This window comes from Nerophis lumbriciformis, linkage group LG02, assembly GCF_033978685.3.
Source record: "Nerophis lumbriciformis linkage group LG02, RoL_Nlum_v2.1, whole genome shotgun sequence".
Lineage (NCBI taxonomy): Eukaryota > Metazoa > Chordata > Actinopteri > Syngnathiformes > Syngnathidae > Nerophis > Nerophis lumbriciformis.
The window spans coordinates 51074207-51096994 of NC_084549.2; the positions used below are offsets into that span (position 1 = coordinate 51074207).

The 22788-nt window shown below is 40.8% G+C and overlaps 1 protein-coding gene across 2 annotated transcripts in view; it reads right to left on the minus strand.

The window, feature by feature from the left end:
- Positions 1-22788, minus strand: part of zswim8 (zinc finger, SWIM-type containing 8) — a 185998-nt gene that overhangs the window by 36635 nt on the left and 126575 nt on the right. For both annotated transcript variants that reach the window (XM_061964129.2, XM_061964138.2), the window contains 2 exons: positions 22060-22184; positions 3937-4186 (listed from right to left, as the gene is read on the minus strand). In XM_061964129.2, the coding sequence (XP_061820113.1) occupies positions 3937-4186; positions 22060-22184 (375 nt within the window). The remainder of the gene's footprint in view (positions 1-3936; positions 4187-22059; positions 22185-22788) is intronic.

The window sequence follows — 22788 nt, forward strand, 5'->3', positions numbered from 1 at the left end:
TCAGTTTCATTATACACTTCCAAGTTAGCTCACTGTACGTGGATTTAATTTATCACATACATTAGATAGACAGAGAGTGAGGATTGGTTTGTCCAATTTTTTAAACTAAATATGTTTACTGTGCGCACAAAAACAAGCTTGACATGTTCAGATTACATAGTCTGTATGCTGATAGCATGGATATATTTGAATTATATTTAGTACCACATCAAGTAAATAACAGTTATTTTTGCATACATTCCCTTTGTCTGTTTTAGATCAATGAATAACTTTGTCATCACCACTTTGCAGTCGGCAGACCTGCTTGTAGAAAGATTTTAAAGCTAAGAAATATATATTACTTTTTACTTTAATTGTAAGTTTTCAAAAAATATTTTAGTTTGTTTCACATCAATCAACATCTTTGCCGTCACCACTTTGCAGCTGACAGACTTCGTAAAAATATTTAAATGTAAGAAATATGTGTGTGCATATATATATATATATATATATCAAATCTAAAAATTTAATTTAAATTTTTGCTTAAATCATTTTTTTTTTGGTTTCAGATAAACAAACATCTTTGTCATCAATACTTTACAATTGACAGATGTAGAAAGATTCAAAGATAAGACATGCTTATTACTTTAATATTTGATTGTATTTTTTGTTTTTGTTTGTTTCAGATCAACAAACAGCTTTGTCATGAACACTTTACAGATGTAAAAATACTTAAAAGCTAAGAAATATATATATATATATATAAACTCAAAAGTTCATAGTAATTTCTGCTTAACACTTTTGTGATTTTTCAGATCAATGGCTAGTTTTGTCATCAACATTTTACAGCTGACAGGCCTTGTGGAAAGATTTAAAGATAGTATACATACATACATATTTATACATATATACATATACTGTATATATATATATATATATATATATATATATATACACATATACATATGTATATATATATATTTATATATATATATACATATACTGTATATTTACATATGCATACATATACATGTATATGTATGCATATGTATATATACAGTATATATATATATATATATATATATATATATATATACATACATACATACATACAGTGGGGCAAAAAAGTATTTAGTCAGCCACCGATTGCGCAAGTTCTCCCACTTAAAATGAAGACAGAGGTCTGTAATTTTCATCATAGGTACACTTCAACTGTGAGAGACAGAATGTGAAAAAAAAATCCAGGAATTCACATTGTAGGAATATTAAAGAATTTATTTGTAAATTATGGTGGAAAATAAGTATTTGGTCACTTCAAACAAGGAAGATCTCTGGCTCTCACAGACCTGTAACTTCTTCTTTAAGAAGCTCTTCTGTCCTCCACTCGTTTCCTGTGTTAATGGCACCTGTTTGAACTTGTTATCTGTATAAAAAACACCTGTCCACAGCCTCAAACAGTCAGACTCCAAACTCCACTATGGCCAAGACCAAAGAGCTGTCGAAGGACACCAGGAAAATAATTGTAGACCTGCACCAGACTGTGAAGAGTGAATCTACAATAGGCAAGCAGCTTGGTGTGATAAAATCAACTGTGGGAGCAATTATCAGAAAATGCAAGACATACAAGACCACTGATAATCTCCCTCGATCTGGGGCTCCACGCAAGATCTCATCCCGTGGGGTCAAAATGATCATGAGAACAGTGAGCAAAAATCCCAGAACCACACGGGGGGACCTGGTGAATGACCTGCAGAGAGCTGGGACCAAAGTAACAAAGGTTACCATCAGTAACACACTACGCCGACAGGGAATCAAATCCTGCAGTGCCAGACGTGTCCCCCTGCTTAAGCCAGTGCATGTCCAGGCCCGTCTGAAGTTTGCCAGACAGCACATGGATGATACAGCAGAGGATTGGAAAAATGTCATGTGGTCAGATGAAACCAAAATATAACTTTTTGGTATAAACTCAACTCGTCGTGTTTGGAGGAAGAAGAATACTGAGTTGCATCCCAAGAACACCACACCTACTGTGAAGTATGGGGGTGGAAACATCATGCTTTGGGGCTGTTTTTCTGCTAAGGGGACAGGCCGACTGATCCGTGTTAAGGAAAGAATGAATGGGGGCCATGTATCGAGAGATTTTGAGCCAAAACCTCCTTCCATCAGTGAGAGCTTTGAAGATGAAACGTGGCTGGGTCTTCCAGCATGACAATGATCCCAAACACACCGCCCGGGCAACGAATGAGTGGCTCCGTAAGAAGCATTTGAAAGTCCTGGAGTGGCCTAGCCAGTCTCCAGACCTCAACCCCATAGAAAATCTGTGGAGGGAGTTGAAAGTCCGTGTTGCTCGGCGACAGCCCCAAAACATCACTGCTCTCGAGAAGATCTGCATGGAGGAATGGGCCAAAATACCAGCTACTGTGTGTGCAAACCTGGTAAAGACCTATAGTAATCGTTTGACCTCTGTTATTGCCAACAAAGGTTATATTACAAAGTATTGAGTTGAATTTTTATTATTGACCAAATACTTATTTTCCAACATAATTTACAAATAAATTCTTTAAAAATCCTACAATGTGAATTCCTGGATTTTTTTTCACATTCTGTCTCTCACAGTTGAAGTGTACCTATGATGAACATTACAGACCTCTGTCATCATTTTAAGTGGGAGAACTTGCACAATCGGTGGCTGACTAAATACTTTTTTGCCCCACTGTATATATATATATATATATATATATATATATATATATATATATATATATATATACATATATATATATACACAAAAGTATTTGGCCACCTGCCTTTACTCACATATGAACTTGTGCCATCCCATGGAATTGTCCAAAATGTTTTGGTATCCTGGAGCATTCAAAGTTCCTTTTACTGGAACTAAGGGGCCAAGCCCAACTCCTGAAAAACAACCCTACACCATAATTCCTCCTCCACCAAATTTCACACTCTGCACAATGCAGTCAGAAATGTAGCGTTCTCTTGGCAGCCTCCAAACCCAGACTGGTTCATCAGATTGCCAGATGGAAAAGTGTGATTCATCACTCCAGAGAACGTGTCTCCACTGCTCTAGAGTCCAGTGGCGACGTGCTTTACACCACTGCATCCCACGCTTTGCATTGGACTTGGTGATGTGTGGCTTAGATGCAGCTGCTCGGTCATGGGAACTCATTCCATGAAGCTCTCTGTATACTGTACGTGTGCTAACTGGAAGGTCACATGAAGTTTGGAGCTCTGTAGCAACTGACTGTGCAGAAAGTCTTTGCACTATGCGCTTCAGCATCCGCTGACCCCTTTCTGCCAGTTTACGTGGCCTACGACTTGGTGGCTGACTTGCTGCTGTTCCCAAACTGTTCACTTTTCTTATAATAAAGTTGACTTTGGAATATTTAGGAGCGAGGAAATTTCACGACTGGATTTGATGCACAGGTAGCATCTTATGACATTTTCACACTGGAAATCTTTGAGAGCGGCCCATTCTTTCACAAATGTTTGTAGAAACAGTCTCCATGCCTAAGTGCTTGATTTTATACACCGGGCCAAGTGATTAGGGCACCTGATTCTCATCATTTGGATGGGTGGCCAAATACTTTTGGCAATATAGTGTATATATACACACATATATACATAAAATGTATTCTTAAATATCCATATTGATGTCAATACTTTCCAATTACCCTTTTTTTAAACAAAGCAAACAACTTTTGCTTGCAACTTTTTAATCGCTTTCTTTTCAATGTGGCCTTAATTTTATTTTAACAAAAACCTGTTGTGGCCCTACGTTTTATTTAATTGGGTACATTTAATCTTTTTATTTATTAACTTTCAGAAAGTGACATCATGATGAAGAAAGGCGTTTACACAAGTCGGAACATATTCAATAACTTATTGCTAGGATTGAGCATTCAATACAAAAATATTAGGTTGGTGTTGATTTCTTACCACACTCAGACGTGCTTTGGCCCGCTGTGCTGTTCTGCACGGATTTGGGTTCATCCAGGTCTTCACAGGCCAGTGCCACAGCAGAAGAGGTGCTAGAAGAAGCAGCCACCATAGTGGTTGCAGTGGAAGAGGAGGGGCCGTGTTTAGAGGGGCTACGTTGGCTTCCAGCTGCAGGCTTGCTGGAGTAGAAGGAGCTCAGCGTCTGAGGTTTGTGGGTTTGACTCTCCCTGTCCAACAATTTATCAAGTATCTGAAGATGGAAGAAAGGCAATACCAAAAGATAAAATAAAATATTTAATTAATGATAAACATACACAACATAGACAATTACTTAGACCCCTCATTACCATTGTGGATGTGAATTATTTGTTTTTCTTCAGTCTTTCATTAGAATCATGTGGAGAAGACTAATTTCTTAACCATGACTCTTTCCAAATCAACCAAGCGAGGCATGCTTGGAAGAGTTTTGTGTGAAGGAACTTGTGGACGGAATACCTTTTGAGAGATCTAAAACAGAGTCGAGTTGGCATCTTTCATGCCAACACCTGTAACCTCTGAAAATTTAGGAAATCTTGTCCTGAATTAGAAACAATGTTTAAATTAAATGTTGCAAAAAAAAATGCAGCTTCCTCAAGCTAAAGCCATCCAGGGTAGCAGTGTCTATTACATCAATGGTATTGCGGATTGTTCGCATGGAATAAAACAAAAAATATGTATATGCCTTTCATCCATTCTCACTATGACATTTGTCACTTAGATTGCCAATCTGTCAGGCATGCGTGTACAACCGCTGCAAAACTCTAGCAAGCTACCACGCTCGTCTACAATTGACAGTATTTCTTTTAAAAAGGTATACAAATGAGCAGCTGAGCTGGACAATATAAAAACCTGTTACATCCACACAGAATGGGGGGAATTTTTTTTCCCACACTGTCAAGTTCGAAGTTCTGGAACCAATGAGAAACTACTATGCATCCCCGGCTAATTCCATTCAGCGCATACGTCAAAGTAATATAATGACAAAACAATGTAGAGTTTTGTTGTGCAATATGGGTTAATGTACTAATGCAAGCACCCACCTTCTACCATCCTAGTCACATCTGTGTGTCCTTGGGCAAGACACTTCACCCCTTGCTCCTGATGGCTGCTGGTTAGCGCCTTGCATGGCAGCTCCCGCCATCAGTGTGTGAATGTGTGTGTGAATGGGCGAATGTGGAAATAGTGTCAAAGCGCTTTGAGTACCTAGAAGGTAGAAAAGCGCTATACAAGTATAACCCATTTATCATTTATACCCTACATACAAACAATACACAATATAAGCAGAACAAATATATATACATACACCATTTTTCACAAGGTGAACTCAAAGATCTAAAACATGTTTTATGTACAACTACAAATTGTGTGTCTCTCCTAAATATTGTTGCCAAATCTGTCTAAATTGGCGCACATGGGACGAACGGGACAGGGCAATCACTTGAGACTGTAAGACCAGAAGCACCAACCTGTGCATTACCTGGATCGACTACAAGAAAGCCTAACTCAAAGCCACACACATGGATACTGGCGTGCCTGGAACTGTATAAAAATCAACAGAACACTGAGAAGCTTCATCAATAACTACAGTAAATAGTTGTGGTTGTGGAAGATAACTTTGGAGGCCAACTCAAAGCCAGTTGTACAGCTGAGCATCAAATGTGGCATATTCCAAGGACATGCTATGTCCCTACTGCTATTCTGTATAGGCCTGAACCCCTCTGTCAGTGCATAACCAAAAGTGGCTTCGCGTATCGGATCCAAAGTGAACACCAATCAGTCAACTCTCTACATGGATGACATTAAGCTGCATACCAAAAACAAGCGTGACATTCACTCCCTGATTCACATCACAATAATATATACTGTATCAGCAAAAACAAAATGTATTTCAGACTAGATAAGTGTGGAAGATACCGAGACAAGGCAAGATGATCACAACAAAGGGGTTGAACTATTTGAGGGCAACATAACAGACATAGAGGACAGCTATAAATACCTGGGGATACCACAAGATGGGACAGCTCAGAGGTCAGCCACAGCTAAATAATAATAAATCAGATCCCAGATAAGATCCAGACTATTAACCCGTACACCCTACTAGTCCTACCAGTGATCAGATATCCTGCTGACAACTTCTCTTGCCACTGGAAGAGATATAATTCACTGATATCACACTCATTACAACACAAGAGGGTAAATAGAATAGAATACTTTATTTTCCTCAAACATGAGAGGATGACAAAAATACAGGTGGCTACTGTTAGGTGCATTCGAAATACAATATAACCAATAAAAAACAGTGGACAAATTTCACCACACCTAGTGTGTGTGTGACTATCATTGGTACTTTAACTTTAACTTTAATAAATATATATTCATTAATACCAGTATAAACAGCACTGCAACAGTGAAAAACATTGTAAGCTAAAAGGACACATTCAGTATCTTAGTGGCCCAAGGGTAAACACTGTTTTTAACTCTGTTGGTCCTGCTCTTGTGTGACCAATAAATCTTCCCTGATGGCAGCAGGTTGAACAAGTGCTGCCTAGGGTGAGAGCTGTCACCAGGATTTTTGTTTTGCTCTGCCAAGGCAGCGCAATCGAACAATGACTTCCAGGAACGGCAAAGTGTTGCCGATAATCTTCTCCGCTGTCCTGGTCAACCTTTGCATGGCCTTCCTGTCTGCAGCATAACAGGCAGGCCATTCATAAGCACTGACTATGGTGGCCCAGTAAAAAGATACCTGCAGTTTCCCCTAGAGTTAGTTCCTCCGCAGCACACGAAAGGACGTGGCGTCTCTGCTGTGCCTTTTTGACCAGTGCTGAAGCGTTTACAGGTCATGTGAGGTCCCCCGAGATGTAAATTACAGCAAGTAGAACCAGGAAGCTTACCTTCTCCACCAGGATGTCAGGGATGATGGTATTGAACACACAGCTGTTGTCAACAAACAGCATCCTGACATAGGTACTTGGAGGAGTTCCAGATGTTCCACAGCTAAGTGAAGAGCAGTGGCGATTGCGTCACTGTGTGGCACTAGGGTTGTCCCGATACCAATATTTTGGTACCGTTACCCAAATGTATTTTGATACTTTTCTAAATAAAGGCCACCCCAAAAATGGCATTATTGGAAGCACTGCTTGCAGAGCAGCACTTCAATGTTTATAATGCCACCTTTATCATTAGATTTAAAGGTATCAAGCCTAATTCCTTCCATTCTTCCTCTTCAGTCTTTTCACAGTTTCTGCTTGTAAGAGCTGTGTGTGCAGACGTTTAGTAACATGTGCCCTGGCCTGTATGCCAGCTTTGTCAGCGTGGCACACATGTCGATGAAAAAAAAAAGTACCGGTATTTTTCACAAGCAGTATAGTACTGTTTTTGATTCATTTGTACTGCGTTACTTTAGTAATACCAGTACACCGTACAACCCTGGTAGGCCCACTACTGTGGATCATAGCTCTGGGGGATATATATCAAGCTTTGATATATTAGGCACAGGCCTTTTAAAACACTTCATGACCACAGACATCAATGTCACTGGTCTGTAGTCATTTAAGTCTTTTATTGCTGTCCTCTATGGGACTGGGATGACAGTGGCTGCTTTAAGACAGGGCGGGGACTTGGATTTGTGCTAGGGATGAATTGAATATACCTGTCAGCTAACAGCTGGTCTGCACAGTCTAGGAGCACATTGCACAGTATGACATCTGCTTTACGTGGGTTTATACACTTCAGTGCCCAGCTCACCTGGTGTTCTTAGTGCACAAGCAGTTGAGGACTAGAGGGTAGGAGGGGACTCTGGGATGACTCAAAACGGGAAAATAAGTTGAGTTCTTACGCTAGCAAGTCTTACGTGTTGTTGGCTGCCGATGAGTTACTTTTGTTGCAACAGTCTTGTAGGGTAGGCTTGTTTCAGATCGGAGTTGGGCACTGTATTGCACAAATCTGGGGAGCACATTCTTCAAGCAGGAGTTGTTAAAGTACCCAGCCACAACAAAATCACCTTCTGGATGGGCCTGCATCTGCTTGTTGGTGGCATCATGCAGAGGGAGAGGGCTTGGGGTGGTATACAAACAGCAGTTAGGTCTGCATACTACTGAGATGGCCCCTAGATCAGCAGTGGGTAAAGATAATTCTACAGTTTGAGCTCCAGTTGTAAAGTGTGTTGTATGTAGCCATAATTCTGTGAAAATAATTTGCATAGCTGTCCCGAAGCCTGATGTTGCTCGCCAACTAAAATTACAGTTAATCTGTTTTGTGGGCGATGGATCTAGCTTTTGTTAGGAAGACGCTCCGAAATTAGTGGCATGTGTGGTTTTCGCGCAAGCGTTGCTAGCAGGCCTACTCTGCAACCCCTCTTTGCTTACGACGCCTCTGCCCACGTAGTCTTCTCTCCGGACCAAGGACTAGCCACTGTGAGCTATGTCGCCTGGTATGTGGTAAACTCCCAAGTCATTCACACTGTATACAGAATACATGAATGACATAAAAAATACACAAATAAGATTAAATACAATAATTAAATTAAACAATAATGAAAAGAGAACAATTCCTTATGTGATCTTCTTTTCTGAGACAACTATTTAAATCCAACTTTGTCTCTCATCGTCAAACACTCCAAAGGTAATAACCACACCAGCTTCACAATAAAACATCATGCCTAACTGTATTGAACTAAATAATAGTATGAATATATATGACATACTGATATAATGAAATAAGAGGTATCTTCGGTTACACGTACTATTATCTGGTGATTGACTGCTTGCTGACTGCGAGTATCGTTGTATCTGTGTGCTTTTAATTGTTTTACAGCTTTCTTTACTACTTCCCAAACATACTTAGTAGTCTTATTTAACTTGCAAATCACCCGATCTCTGTCTCACTGCTCCTCCCTCAGCTAGCAAGCTGCTAAGCTAACGAAGCTAGCGCGGAGAAAGGCGGCGTCGATCTGAAGGAATCTGCTCCCCGCACGTCGCGACCACTTCCCTGAAGAGAGCAAGAACTTGACACGGTGAAATAAAATACCGTGAGTATGACTCCCTGCGCTTCGTGCACCGTTCTCATGGATAGGTTGGCTCTGCTAGAGGGCCGTGTCCGCCAGTTAGAGCAGAGTAATCTCGTAACTTTAGACGTTGCGGACACATCTGCTAGCGTTAGCTGTATCGAGCTAACTAGCACCACACTTTAGTCATAGGGGATTCCATCACCCAAAACATAAAGCTTAGCAAACCAGCCACAAATAAGTGTATTCCCGGGGCCAGAGCACCTGACATTGAAGCTAATCTTAGGGAGCTAACTCGCAACACGTACGACAGGCTAATCGCACCACTAGCTATGCGAACATAGTTGTACACGTTGGCTCCAATGACACTAGGATGAGACAGTCAGAGATTCCAAAGAGGAACATAGCGAGGACTTGTAATCTCGCTAGAAAGATGTCCAGGCATCGAGTACTTGTCTCTGGCCACCTGCTTGCAACAGACAATGAAGAAAGATATCGCAGATTAGTCTCGCTTAACAAGTGTCTGGCTAATTTTTGTAGACAACAGGGACTAACGTTTATTGATAATTGGCCCTCTTTCTGGGGCAAACCGGGCATGCTGATGAAAGACGGCCTTCACCCTAACCAGGAAGGCGCCATCATCCTGTCTAAGAACATAGATTTTTGTTGAGTCACACTTGACTAACTACACTAGAGCAAGCCCGGTCACAGGCAATTACAGAGTCTGCTAGTCCGGGTGAGGAGTCAGTTAAGCTAGAACTAGCCAGCGCCAGGCAGGGAAATCCCTGCGCACATAGCATTTCTCCTAGAATAATACACAACTCACTAATGTTTTTTTCTGCAGTGACTGTGCCAGAGGTGGAAATGCATTCTACTGAGGTGGCAAATTATGATGTGTTCAGTAAATTGCAGCACCAAGCAAACAATCTGAAAATTCCTGTCATATCAATTCCTAGATATGGTCGAAATTATTTCAAGCGCACTACTCAAAATAAACGCAACATTATTAATATTACTACTACGGATAATTTTAATAAAAACTCTTCAAAACAGCCCACTACCTAAAATATGGGCTTTTTAAACATAAGATCATTGTCTCCCAAAACGTTATTAGTTAATGAGGTCATTAGAGACAACAATCTTAACGTCATTGGTCTCAGCGAAACTTGGCTCAAACCAGACAATTTTTTTGCGCTGAATGAGGCATCTCCTCCTAACTATACGAATGTGCATGTTGCCCGTCCCCTTAAAAGGGGGGGGGGGGGGGGGGGGGGGGTGTCCCACGAATATACAATTAAAACCTTAACCTTACCCCCAACCTAAGTAATAAATATAAATCATTTGAGGTGCTTACTATGAGGTCTGTCGCACCGCTGCCTCTCTACCTGGCTGTGATCTACCGCCCCCCTGGGCACTATTCGGGATTTATCAGTGAATTCTCAGAGTTTGTTGCTGATCTAGTGACGCACGCTGACAATATAATTATAATGGGGGACTTTAAAATCTATATGAATACCCCATCGGAACCTCTGTGCGTGGCGCTCCAGACTATAATTGATAGCTGTGGTCTTACACAAATAATAAATGAACCCACGCATTGCAACGATAATACGATAGATCTAGTGCTTGTCAGGGGTGCCACCACCTCCAAAGTTATGATACTCCCGTATACTAAAGTAATGACCGATCATTACCTTATACAATTTGACGTTCTGACTTATTGTCAACAAGCTAATAATAATAACAACTGCTTTAGCAGCCGCAACATTAATGCTGCCACAACGATGACTCTTGCTGGCCTACTGCCTTCGGTAATGGCACCATTCCCAAATTATGTGGGCTCTATTGATAACCTCACTAACAACTTTAACGACACCCTGCGCAAAACCATTGATAGTATAGCACCACTAAAGCTAAAAAGGGCCCCTAAAAGGCGTACCCCATGGTTTACAGAAGAAACTACAGCTCTTAAATTATCATGTAGAAAGCTGGAACGCAAATGGCGCGCGACTAAACTTGAAGTTTTCCATCAAGCATGGAGTGATAGATTAATTATTTATAAACGCATGCTTACCTTACCTCATCCGCCTCAACAAAAACGATCCTAGATATTTGTTCAGTACAGTAGCATCGCTAACCCAACAAGGGACTCCTCCCAGTAGCTACACCCACTCGTCAGATGACTTTATGAATTTCTTTAAGAAAATTTAACTCATTAGAAAGGGGATTAAAGACAACGCGTCCCAGCTACAACTGGGTTCTATCAACACAGATACGACTACGACTGTATATACGACGGATATTGCCCTCCAAAATAGTCTCTCTCTTTTTGATGAAATAACATTAGAGAAATTGCTACGGCGTGTAAATGGGATAAAACAAACATGTTTACTTGACCCACTTCCTCGGAAACTTATCAAGGAGCTTTTTGTAATATTAGGTCCATCAGTGCTAAATATTATAAACTTATCAATTTCCTCTGGCACTGTTCCTCTAGCATTCAAAAAAGCGGTTATTCATCCTCTGCTCAAAAGACCTAATCTCGATCCTGACCTCATGGTAAACTACCGGCCGGTGTCCCACCTTCCGTTTATTTAGAAAATCCTCGAAAAAATTGTTGCACAGCAGCTAAATGAACACTTAGCGTCTAACAATCTCTGTGAACCCTTTCAATCCAGTTTCAGGGCAAATCACTCTACGGAGACAGCCCTCGCAAAAATGACTAATGATCTATTGCTAACGATGGATGCTGATGCGTCATCCATGCTGCTGCTTCTTGATCTTCGCGCTGCTTTTGATACCATCGATCATAATATTTTATTAGAGCGTATCAAAACACGTATTGGTATGTCAGACTTAGCCTTGTCTTGGTTTAACTCCTATCTTACTGACAGGATGCAGTGCGTCTCCCATAACAATGTGACCTCGGACTATGTTAAGGTAACGTGTGGAGTTCCCCAGGGTTCGGTTCTTGGCCCTGCACTCTTCAGAATGTACATGCTGCCGCTAGGTGACATCATACGCAAATACGGTGTTAGCTTTCAATGTTATGCTGATGACACCCAACTTTACATGCCCCTAAAGCTGACCAACACGCCGGATTGTAGTCAGCTGGAGGCGTGTCTTAATGAAACTAAACAATGGATGTCCGCTACCTTTTTGCAACTCAACGCTAAGAAAACGGAAATGCTGATTATCGGTCCTGCTAGACACCGACACCTATTTATTAATACCACATTAAACATTTGACAACCAAACAATTACACAAGGCAACTCGGTAAAGAATCTGGGTATTATCTTCGACCCAACTCTCTCGTTTGAGTCACACATCAAGAGTGTTACTAAAACGGCCTTCTTTCATCGCCATAATATCGCTAAAATTACTTGTGGTCCCCTCCAAGGTTTCTCATTGTCCCATTGGGTTGAGTTTTTCCTTGCCCTGATGTGGGATCTGAGCTGAGGATGTCGTTGTGGCTTGTGCAGCCCCTTGAGACACTCGTGATTTAGGGCTATATAAGTAAACATTGATTGATTGATTGATTGATTGATATATGTGGCTGATTTGCAGTCGGGTCTACAGTACCTTCTTAAACCTCTGTTGTTGTCTTTCAGGAGTTCCAACCTTTTCAAATATTGTCTCAGGATAGACAGAAAGTATAACCTCTTCTTGTGACGACCGGGGTGCATGGTGATGCGGGGTTTTCGTCTCTCAGGATGCAACAGACTTCGGACACAGCGTGAAGGTAAAAAATGATTTATTTACAGAATAAATCAGAAGGAACAAAGAAAAGGGTGCTCATAGCACATAAGGTAAAAACTAAAGGTGGCTAGCGTGGGAGCAAGCGAGTAACAGAGCCTAGCGTGGAAGCTAGCAGGTACAGAGCAATAACAAAAGTCGTCTACTGTTGCAAAAAGCAAACTAGGAAGCAAGACAGAATGACAGGGAAGGCAGGCTTAAATAATAATGTCAGTGATGACCAACAGGTGCGCGTCGGGAACACACGGGGCAGGTGAAAACAATAAGCGGCCATGGCAACAAACTCAGGTGTACAAACAGGCACTCAAGGAGTCCAAAACTAACAAAAAACACAAGTGCCTCAAAAACGTAAACAAAAATATAATAAGTGTTATGATCCGCTGCCCGGATCATAACACTTCTCCTTCTATATCGTGTAACAGAATCAATGACCAGTCTGGCATTCATGAAAATTAATATTATTTATCTTTAAAGATAGTCGATTGAAGAGCCTAAGGCATAATTTGGCCTGAGGAGGATCAGCCAGATGGGCTGTCAGGGAAAGACACGCCCCTGCAAGACAAATTAAAGTGTCTGACATCGGGTAAACATAACAGTCACTGGTAAAAGCTGGACTGAAAGACGGGAGAGGGGCTCTAAATATGGCAGAACAAGAACAGGCCCTTACACAATATTGATTGAGGCCGGTGTCTACCGCATCAGACCAGACCAGGTGCACGCTGTGCTCAGAAGCCCACATGAGAACATCAGTGTTAATATTTAGTGCAGAAGCCTTTGTTTGCAATTACAGAGGTCAAATGTTTCCTATAGTTCATCACCAGGTTTGCACACACGGCAACAGGGATTTTGGCCCACTCCTCCACACAAATCTTCTCCAGATCTGTCAGGTTTCTGGGCTGTCGCCTAGCAACACAAAGTTTCAGCTCCCTCCAAAGATGTTCTATTGGATTTAGGTCTGGAGACACTCCAGAACCTTGATATGATTTGTATGGAGCCACTCCTTGGTTATCCTGGCTGTGTGCTTCGGGTCATTGTCATGTTGGAAGCCCCAGCCACGGCCCATCTTCAATGCTCTGAGGGAAGGAGGTTTTTTGGCCAAAATCTCACACAACCCCGTTCATCCTCTCCTTAATACAGTGCAGTCGTCCTGTCCCCTTTACTGAAAAGCACCCCCAAAGCATGATGTTTCCACCCCCATACTTCACTGTAGGGATGGTGTTCTTGGGATGATACTCATCCTTTTTCCTCTAAACCCAACGAGTGGAGTTTATACCAAAAAGTTTGGTCTCATCTGACCACATGACTTTCACATGACCACATGACCCATGACTCCTCTGGATCATCCAGATGGCCACTAGCAAACTTCAGACGAGCCTGGACACGGGCTGACTTAAGCAGGGGAACCTACCGTGTGATGCATGATTTTAAACCACTACGCCGTAGTGTTCTACTGATACTAGCCTTGGAAACAGTGGTCCCAGCTCTCTTCAGGTCATTCACCAGCTCCTGTCCTGTAGTTCTGGGCTGATTCCTCACTTTTATCATCATGAGTGATGCCCCACGAGGAGAGATTTTACATGGCGTCCCAGTCCCATGTTTAGCCTCTTCCATTTTCTAACAATTGCTGCAATAGTTGATCTATTCTCACCAAGCTGCTTCCCAATTGTCCCACAGCCTTTTCCAGCTTTGTGGAGCTTTACAATTTTGTTTCTGGTCTCTTTTGACAGCTCCTGGTCTTGCCCATGGTAGAAGTTGGACCTTGACTGACTATGGGCTGCACAGGTGACTTTAATGAGCTCAAAGAGGTGGTGGGTGGGTGATTAATTGTGGGGTAAAGGTGGACTTTTTTTTAACGTAGACTGACAGCTCTTTGAGAGTCATAATTCCTGCTGATTCTTAAGTGTGCAAATACTTATGAACCCCAGTAACATACAAATATGTCATTAAAAAATCATACAATGTGATTTCTGGATTTTTCTTTTTAGATTATGTCTCTTAACAGTGATACTAGTACTCGAATACATCTATGATGAACATTTCAGACCTCTCCCTAATTTCTAAGTGGTAGAACTTGCAAAATTGCAGTGTGTGCAAATACTTGTGGACCTCACTGTATATTGCAATAGACACATAATCGATGTCAATAAAAAAAGCTTTGGATAAAAAGTTCAATATGCATATTTTTTTTCTTTGTCGGAAGAATCAGGAAGTTGCGGAGCAAGGTTGGCTGCCTGACAAAGGCACTTGCTAACAGAGCAACGCAGGAAGTGATAACTGATCAGTGGGAGTGACATGCTAAAGGCCAATCAGGTAACAGTATCAACTAACATGTCCATTACAGACAGAAATGCAAGATGTCCACTGTTTGCTCAGTGTGGACTGGACTAATTTGTTTTAATGTTTTCTACTGTTTCTCTATCGGAGCAAAAATTGCAGTTTAATGTTTTATATTTTTATATTGAAATTTCTTCACAAGCTCTTGAGAATTGCGGACTTTTGAGTTTAATGTAGCCTCTACTACGCCCTGAGGCTGTTACATCCACCTCCACTCGGAGCCTGCTACATCCAGCTCCACACGGAGCCTGGGCTTACAGGCTGGAGCCTGGGCTTACAGGCTGGAGCCTGCTACATCCACGTCCAATCGGAGCCTGTACTAACAGGCTGCATCCTGCCACCTCCACTTGGAGCCTGGGCTAACAGGCCGGCGCCTGCTACATCTACCTCTACCTGGAGCCCTGGCTAACAAGCCTGAGCATGGAAAATAGCTGAAGCTGTGCTACTCACAAAGTATGGTATACATTTTTCTGCTGATGTTTTTCAACATTAAAATGATGGTGTCTATGAATGGTCTTATTCATCCAGGTCAAATCAAATTTTTTGATCACAGCGACGGAATCAGCCATTAGGAAAAACAACCTAACAGAAACCAAAGGGGAGCAAATACGGCTGAAAGTGACAGCAGCTCTTTCTAATGCCAAGCCCCTAACCCCAAACCGCTCTTGAAGGAGAGGAAGGCAGTAACATCACAGGGCAAGGATGAAAACATTACGATCCTGCCAGCAGATAAGGGGCGATGCACAGTAATTCTCAAGACAACTGACTACCAAAACAAGTTGCTTATACTCCTCAAAGACTCCAACACATCAAATACTCAAAAGGGACCCCAGAAGTGCGTACAAGAGAAGAATTATTTTGTCCTTACAAACTCTACAAAAGTCAGAAGCCATCAACCGGGCATTGTATTAACAATTATACCCACACAAAACCATCCCTGGTATTCATGGCCTTCCAAAAATACACAAGGATAGGGCTCCCCTCAGACCCATTGTCAGCAGCATTAACTCTGTGACGTACAGTATTGCTAAGTATGTGGTCAACATCTTAGCACCTTTTGTTGGCCAATAATGTCCAAAACTCAATTGACTTTGTAGCGAAGATCAGAGATCTAAAACTGGACTAAAAATGAAACTATAGTTTCAGTTGATATCACTTACCTGTTCACCTGTATTCCAACCCAGGATGCAGTGGAGACAGTGAGGCATTGTCTACTAGGTGATCCCACCTTACAGGATAGATCCACACTAAACCCAGAACAGATTTGCCTTTTGCTGGAACTTTGCCTACATACTGTACTTTCAATTCATGGAAACATTTTACTGACAAAAACATGGTTGTGCCATGGGATCACCTGTATCCCCAATAGTAGCAAACCTTTACATGGAGGACATGGAAAATAAAAAAATTGCACCAAGTCATTGGTACAGATGGCACGTGGGAGAAAATCAGAAACCAAGAAGTACAAGCCTTCACATACTAACTCAGTGGACAAAAACATCAAGTTCACACATGAGGATGTCAAAGACAGTAAGTTTCCTTTTTTGGACTGTGATGTCCACATTGGTGAAAACGGTTTACCGAAAACCCACACATACCGATCAATACCTACTTTTTGACTTACACCACCCACTGGAACAAAAACTGGGTGTTACCAGAACCCTACAACACAGAGCTGATAATGGAAGCATTATCATCCTTACAGCATATTTTGTCCAAATTAAATAATAATGAACGACTGGTCCAGGGTGTACACCGCCTTCCACCCGAATGCAGCTGGGATGTTCCAGCCACCCCCGTGACCCCGAGAGGGACAAGGGATAGAAAATGGATGGATGAATGTATGGATTAACTCTTATTGGCCGGAGACAAACTTGGACTGGCTGTATGCAGTTTCTGGTGAATTGCAATCTTTCTGTGACTATTAATCTTAGCCAGTTGGTCAACCTTCCTACAAGGCCAAATGTAAAGAGTCCTGATAAGACTACTTTGGTTGACTTAATCCTAATAAACGTTTCTTATAAATTCTCATCATTGGGTGTGTTCTGCAATGATTTAAGCGATTGTTGTGTTGTCGCTAAATGCAGGAATATGCAAATCTCCAAATGCAATCCACTTATTATTTGTAAGAGAGATTTAAAAATATTTAATGAACAAGCGTGTCGTCATTATTTGTCTATGGTTAATTGGAGGCAATTGAGTCTGTTGCCAGATGTCGAGCTGGCTTGGACATATTTCAAGGAAAGTTATATGAAGATGGTTAACAAACATGCTCCTATCAGGAAATTCAGAGTCAAGGGACGAGAGGACCCTTGGTTTTCTCCAGAATTGTCAGAGTCCATCCATCAACGCAATGTAGCATGAGACCACAGTCAACAAAAAAGAAAGTTATCTGTCTGATTGGTCTAATTTAAGGCATTTAATGAATAAATGTACTTATCTTATCAAGTACATATAAATCAGATTATTATTGTCTGACACAACAGAAAACCTGAACAATCCACAGACATTTTGGAAAGTATCTACCTGTAAATAGAAGACCTCAGGCTCTTCAAAAATGTGTGTTAAAAGACTGTCCCTGTCTATGATAGGACTGAGGCCTTAAATAGCTTTAACAAGCATTTTGTAGATTCTGGTTCTTTGTTTGTTTTCACAGGAGCAGCCCCTGTGACTCCCTGCACAGAACCTCCAATGTCTTCCAGAGAGATTTTGGAAGACATTTTACTGTGCAGGAAGTGCAGACAGCTCTCGAAGCATTATATTACAGGACAACTCCTGGATCAGGAGTTTTCTGAGACCTACTTCTTGAAAATAGCAGCTGATCATGCAGCATAGCTTCTTACGGTTCTTTTTCATCTTTCAATACAAAATAAATAAATCCTACTCATTTGTAAATCAGCTTTTGTTACCCCTTTATTATAGTGGAGGCAATCCAGTTGTTCTGACTAACTACAGGCCAATATCAAAGTTGTATGTCATGTCAAAAGTTCTTGAATCGCTTGTCTGTGATCAACTTAAGAGTTTCTGTATTCTAACAAACTTATTTCTAAACTTCAATCAAAACTACTACAAATGTGATACATGATATACTTGTTGCTCTTAATCAAAAATAATATTGTGCATCCCTCTTAATTGATCTGTCAAAAGCTTCTGACAGTGTGGATCATTCTATTTTAAAGTATAGGCTTCTTTGTTGGGGACTATCTAATCATGTTGTTTCCTTGGGACTAACTAATCATGTTGTTTCCTGGTTCACAAATTATTTGAGTGACAGGAGCCAGTGTATTAAAGTCTATGTTGTGAATTTTTAAATGTCCACAAGGGGGTACCATAGGGTTCATTATTAGGACCCCTCCTGTTTATCATATGTATATTAATGAATTAGGACAAAATGTGTCTGACTCGAACATACATTTTTACGCTGGTGACAAATATTTACTGTTTTGGTTTGAACAATGCTAACGCTGGTGACAATAATTTACTGTTTTGGTTTGAACAATGCTAAAGCTTTAGAATCTCTGCAGAAAGCTTTTGAAGTGGTCCAGCATACACTTCTGCAGCTAAAATTAGCCCTCAATGCTAAAACGACACAACTATCGTTGTTTTCAAACACTAAGAAGGTTCCTCAAACTATCTCCTTACTGTCTACTCTTGAGGGTAATGTCATATAGGTGGTTCACACGTACAAATACCTTGGTATTTTGTTGGATGACTCCCTGACTTTGAACCACAATGTTGTGAAAAAACTTAAATTGCTCTTTTTCTTTGGAAATACATTTAGTCTTTCTTTTGCGGCAAAAAAGCACTTTGTCACTGCAACATTTTTTTCTATTTTAGACTATGGAGACCTGTTGTAAATAAATGCCTCTGCTCAGTGTCTACATAAGATTGACACTGCGTATCATGCTTCTCTGAGGTTCATTCCTAATTCATTGCGAGCTTTATCTCGAGAATACAGTTCACAATGATGGCCTTCTTTGTCCTTCAGGAGGCTGGGTCATTGGTATACTTTTATTTATAAGGTGTTGCTTGGTCTACTGTCCTCCTATTTGAGTTGGTAATCATTGGGCACCTCATGATTCAATTACGATTCAGAAGCTACGATTTGATTAAAAATCGATTATTGATGCATCTTTAATTTATGCATATTGATGCAGTTTTACAATGTTTTTCGTTTCATTAACAACTTTAAAAAACAGTAGATTTGGAATAAGAAACAGTTAAATTAATTCCTATTAAATTTCTTAAATTATGGAAATGTGTGCAAAACTGGAATAAAAGTGCTCTAAAATATAAGAGCTGGTTGGATCTCTCGGTGAGAAGGCTCACTTGCAGTCAGACAAATTTTATAACTGTCTGCATTACATTATTTACAATGAATTATTATAAATTATTGACGTGTAATAATCAATTTTATAATCATCCATGTCTAAATTTCGATGCATCTAAAAATCTATTATTTACCATCCTCTACCTCCTAAATTTGTAACTTAATCACACAAAGGAGTGTTGACGCTTGCTGTTTGCGTTCAAATGATCATTTCTTACTCACGGTTCAATTTGTCCGCACAGAACTGGGAAAAAAGGCTTTTGTTTACTTTGTTCCTTTTACATATAATTGTCCCTAGTGTGCGAGTGTGAATGTTGTCTGTCTATCTGTGTTGGCCCTGCGATGAGGTGGCGACTTGTCCAGGGTGTACACTGCCTTCCGCCCGAATGCAGCACCCCCCGCAACCCCGAAAGGGACAAGCGGTAGTAAAATGGATGGATGGATGTTGCAAACAGATGGAAAAATATCTGAATTTATGTCATTGAACGCTTTTAAGTCTAGATTGAGAGCACTTGAGATGGCGTTTTTAAATTGTAATTGTTTTTCTTAATGTGTATGCATTAGAGATGCGCGGATAGGCAATTTATTTCATCCGCAACCGCGTCAGAAAGTCGTCAACCATCCGCCATCCACCCGATGTAACGTTTGATCAGAACTGCACCCGCCCGCCATCCGCCCGTTGTTATATATCTAATATTAATAAAAATAAAAAAAAAAGGGTGAAAACTACGCGAATTGCACCTTGTGCAAACAAGATTTTTCGATCGGACACGGAGGAATTAGCGATGTAAAGGACCACGTTGGGACAAAAAAACACAAGTCTAATGCCGTTGCTAGCGATACAAGTGGAAAACTTTCAACGTTTTTCGTCGCCCAAACAGATTCTTTGGATGTGATAAATGCCGAAGTTTTATTTACGGAGGCAATAATTGAGCATGGACTTCCAATCGCACTGGCTGATCACATGGGACAGTTAATAATGTAATGCAACCTTTAAAAATCATTACGCGGTGATCGCGATCCCAAAAATAAACTTTTCTTGCATGATAATGTCCAGAAAAATTTGCTTTATATTACTATAGAGTCCTTTTAACGAATGAGTTTGATGGTTTATCACAAACCTTAAATGAAATTCCATGGCCACCGTCCTGCTCTCTATATCAACCAGGGTGAGCCCCACCCCTTTCGTGAGCGCACTGCGAAAGCGGACGAGGCGGGGTGTCGGTGCGGTGGGCGCGGTAGTGACCCTGGACGTGCGTCGGGCCCTTCTCGCGGATCGCCTCAGCTACGGCTCCCGGTGGGGCCCTCTCGGGGGAAGGGGCCTCGGTCCCGGACCCCGGCGAGGCGTCCCTTCTCCGCTCCGTAAAAGTGTCCATCTCTTTTCTTTTTTTTTCTTCTGTTGTGGCATATGCAGCAGGTGCCTGCTCGTTTTTCGTATGTGGGTAACAACATTTAACTATGTATATATATTTCCGAATTGGTTTAACTGCCACCCGCAAAAAAAATAAAAAAATAAAAAAAATATCTAATTAATCCGCCCGACCCGACCCGCGAGCGGATAAAATCTTATTGTTTTTAATTTCATCCGCCCGATCCGCGGATAATCCGCGGACTCCGCGGTTGTGTCCGCAAACCGCGCATCTCTAGTATGCATGTATTTTAATGGAACTATCCCTTTGCTGCCTCATGGCCAGGACTCCCTTGAAAATAGTATATATTTTTTTTAAATCTCAATTGGACTTTCCTGGTTCGTTGGTTAAATAATATGTTTGGTTGCACCATCTTGTTTTGCGGTTGACTCTTTGCATGGAGTGAGAGGAGAAACTAAAAATGAGTGCTGCAGAGAGCGAATAAATTGTTTATAAAACAGAAAAAGTCACCTCAACAGCATGGCTGTTGTATGGATTTTCTATAACGGATGATAGTTTGATCAAGGTGCTTGTAATCAGTCATAGAGTGGGTTAAAACGTGAGTGAAAAATGTGTGAAGAATACACTACCAACCTGATAAAGAAAAGAGAAAGAGATGATACAGTATTATCTGCTCACAGATGCTACCTGGTGGTTGTTTGAGCACACTGCAGTTAGTCCTGGATAGTTCCTTATTTTAAGAGGTTATTGTTAAGTGTTCAATGTGATTTTAGAATTTTGAATTGTGTTTACATCTATTGTTTTCCATGGTTGTGTTGACATTTCCTTATCTTTTTGCCATGATAGCTGTGGGGATTATAATCAGAGGAAGGTTATATTTTAAACAAAAATGTTTACATTTAATATATTTTTCTCCTGGTCCTTCTTTATGATAGGTCATAAAAACATAAATAATTATCAATAGTGGCCAATATAAAACACTTATATCAAGACACAGTTTATAGCCATATCGCCCAGCCAACCAGGGCTGTGGGACATCCAGATCCAGACTGACAAAATAGTGATGAGGCAACAGTGGTGCCAGTACTGATGGCAGCACTGTGGGCAGTGACCCACAAGCTGGGTGGATGGCTGTAGCAGATACTACGAACAACATCTGACATCTCCTTGCATCCAAATATCCCACCCTGCCCCAAATCTTTATTAAAACAAAACACACATTGGGAATATTCACATCAAAAGATGTACAGTGAACTAAATAAATAATTATATCATCAATAGAAATGTTTACCTTTTTTAGCTTGCTCTGGTCATCTTTGTATGTGATCATGAGAGCAAGAGCAAGCTCTCCCTTCACCCTTCTTGTTCCTTCACAAAGCAAAGGATGTTCTGCTTCACTGACTGTAGTCTTCATCCCTGCACAATGGAAATATTATTGCAATTTAAAACTTTTTTTTATTGGAGCAGAGAATGTAAAAACCCAGCAGACATTTGAGATGTTTTTTCACAAATACTAATCAATGTGAAAGATGTGTGATGTTACACCTACTGGTCATAATAGTTCATTGACTCTCATTTAAGCTTATGACGCAGTAATGCAGACATGTTTGTTATTGTATACTTTCTAATAAGCTTCTGCCTTAAGGACTTTGGGCCTGATATACTAAGATCACAAATAAGTGTTAAAAAGCATAAGCAAACTATAACATTGTGTGTACTATTAGTAGGCATGTTGCATTTGAGCTACAATTCATAACAAATGCAAAAGTGGCACAGACAGCCCTATTTAAATGAGGATTCTGCATGTACTACCAGCATTATGTGCTCATGAAAACACTTATTTTCCTCAAAATTCATGTTATCATGCTCTCCAACCTACTACGGGATTTACAATGTTGAACAAGCAGCACACAGCTACAATCTGTAACATATTTTATGCAAAATAGAATTGTGATCTAGACAACAGAAACTATTTTTTAGCACGCTGAAAGTGCACCCTGCAGCGAGGCGGTGGACCATC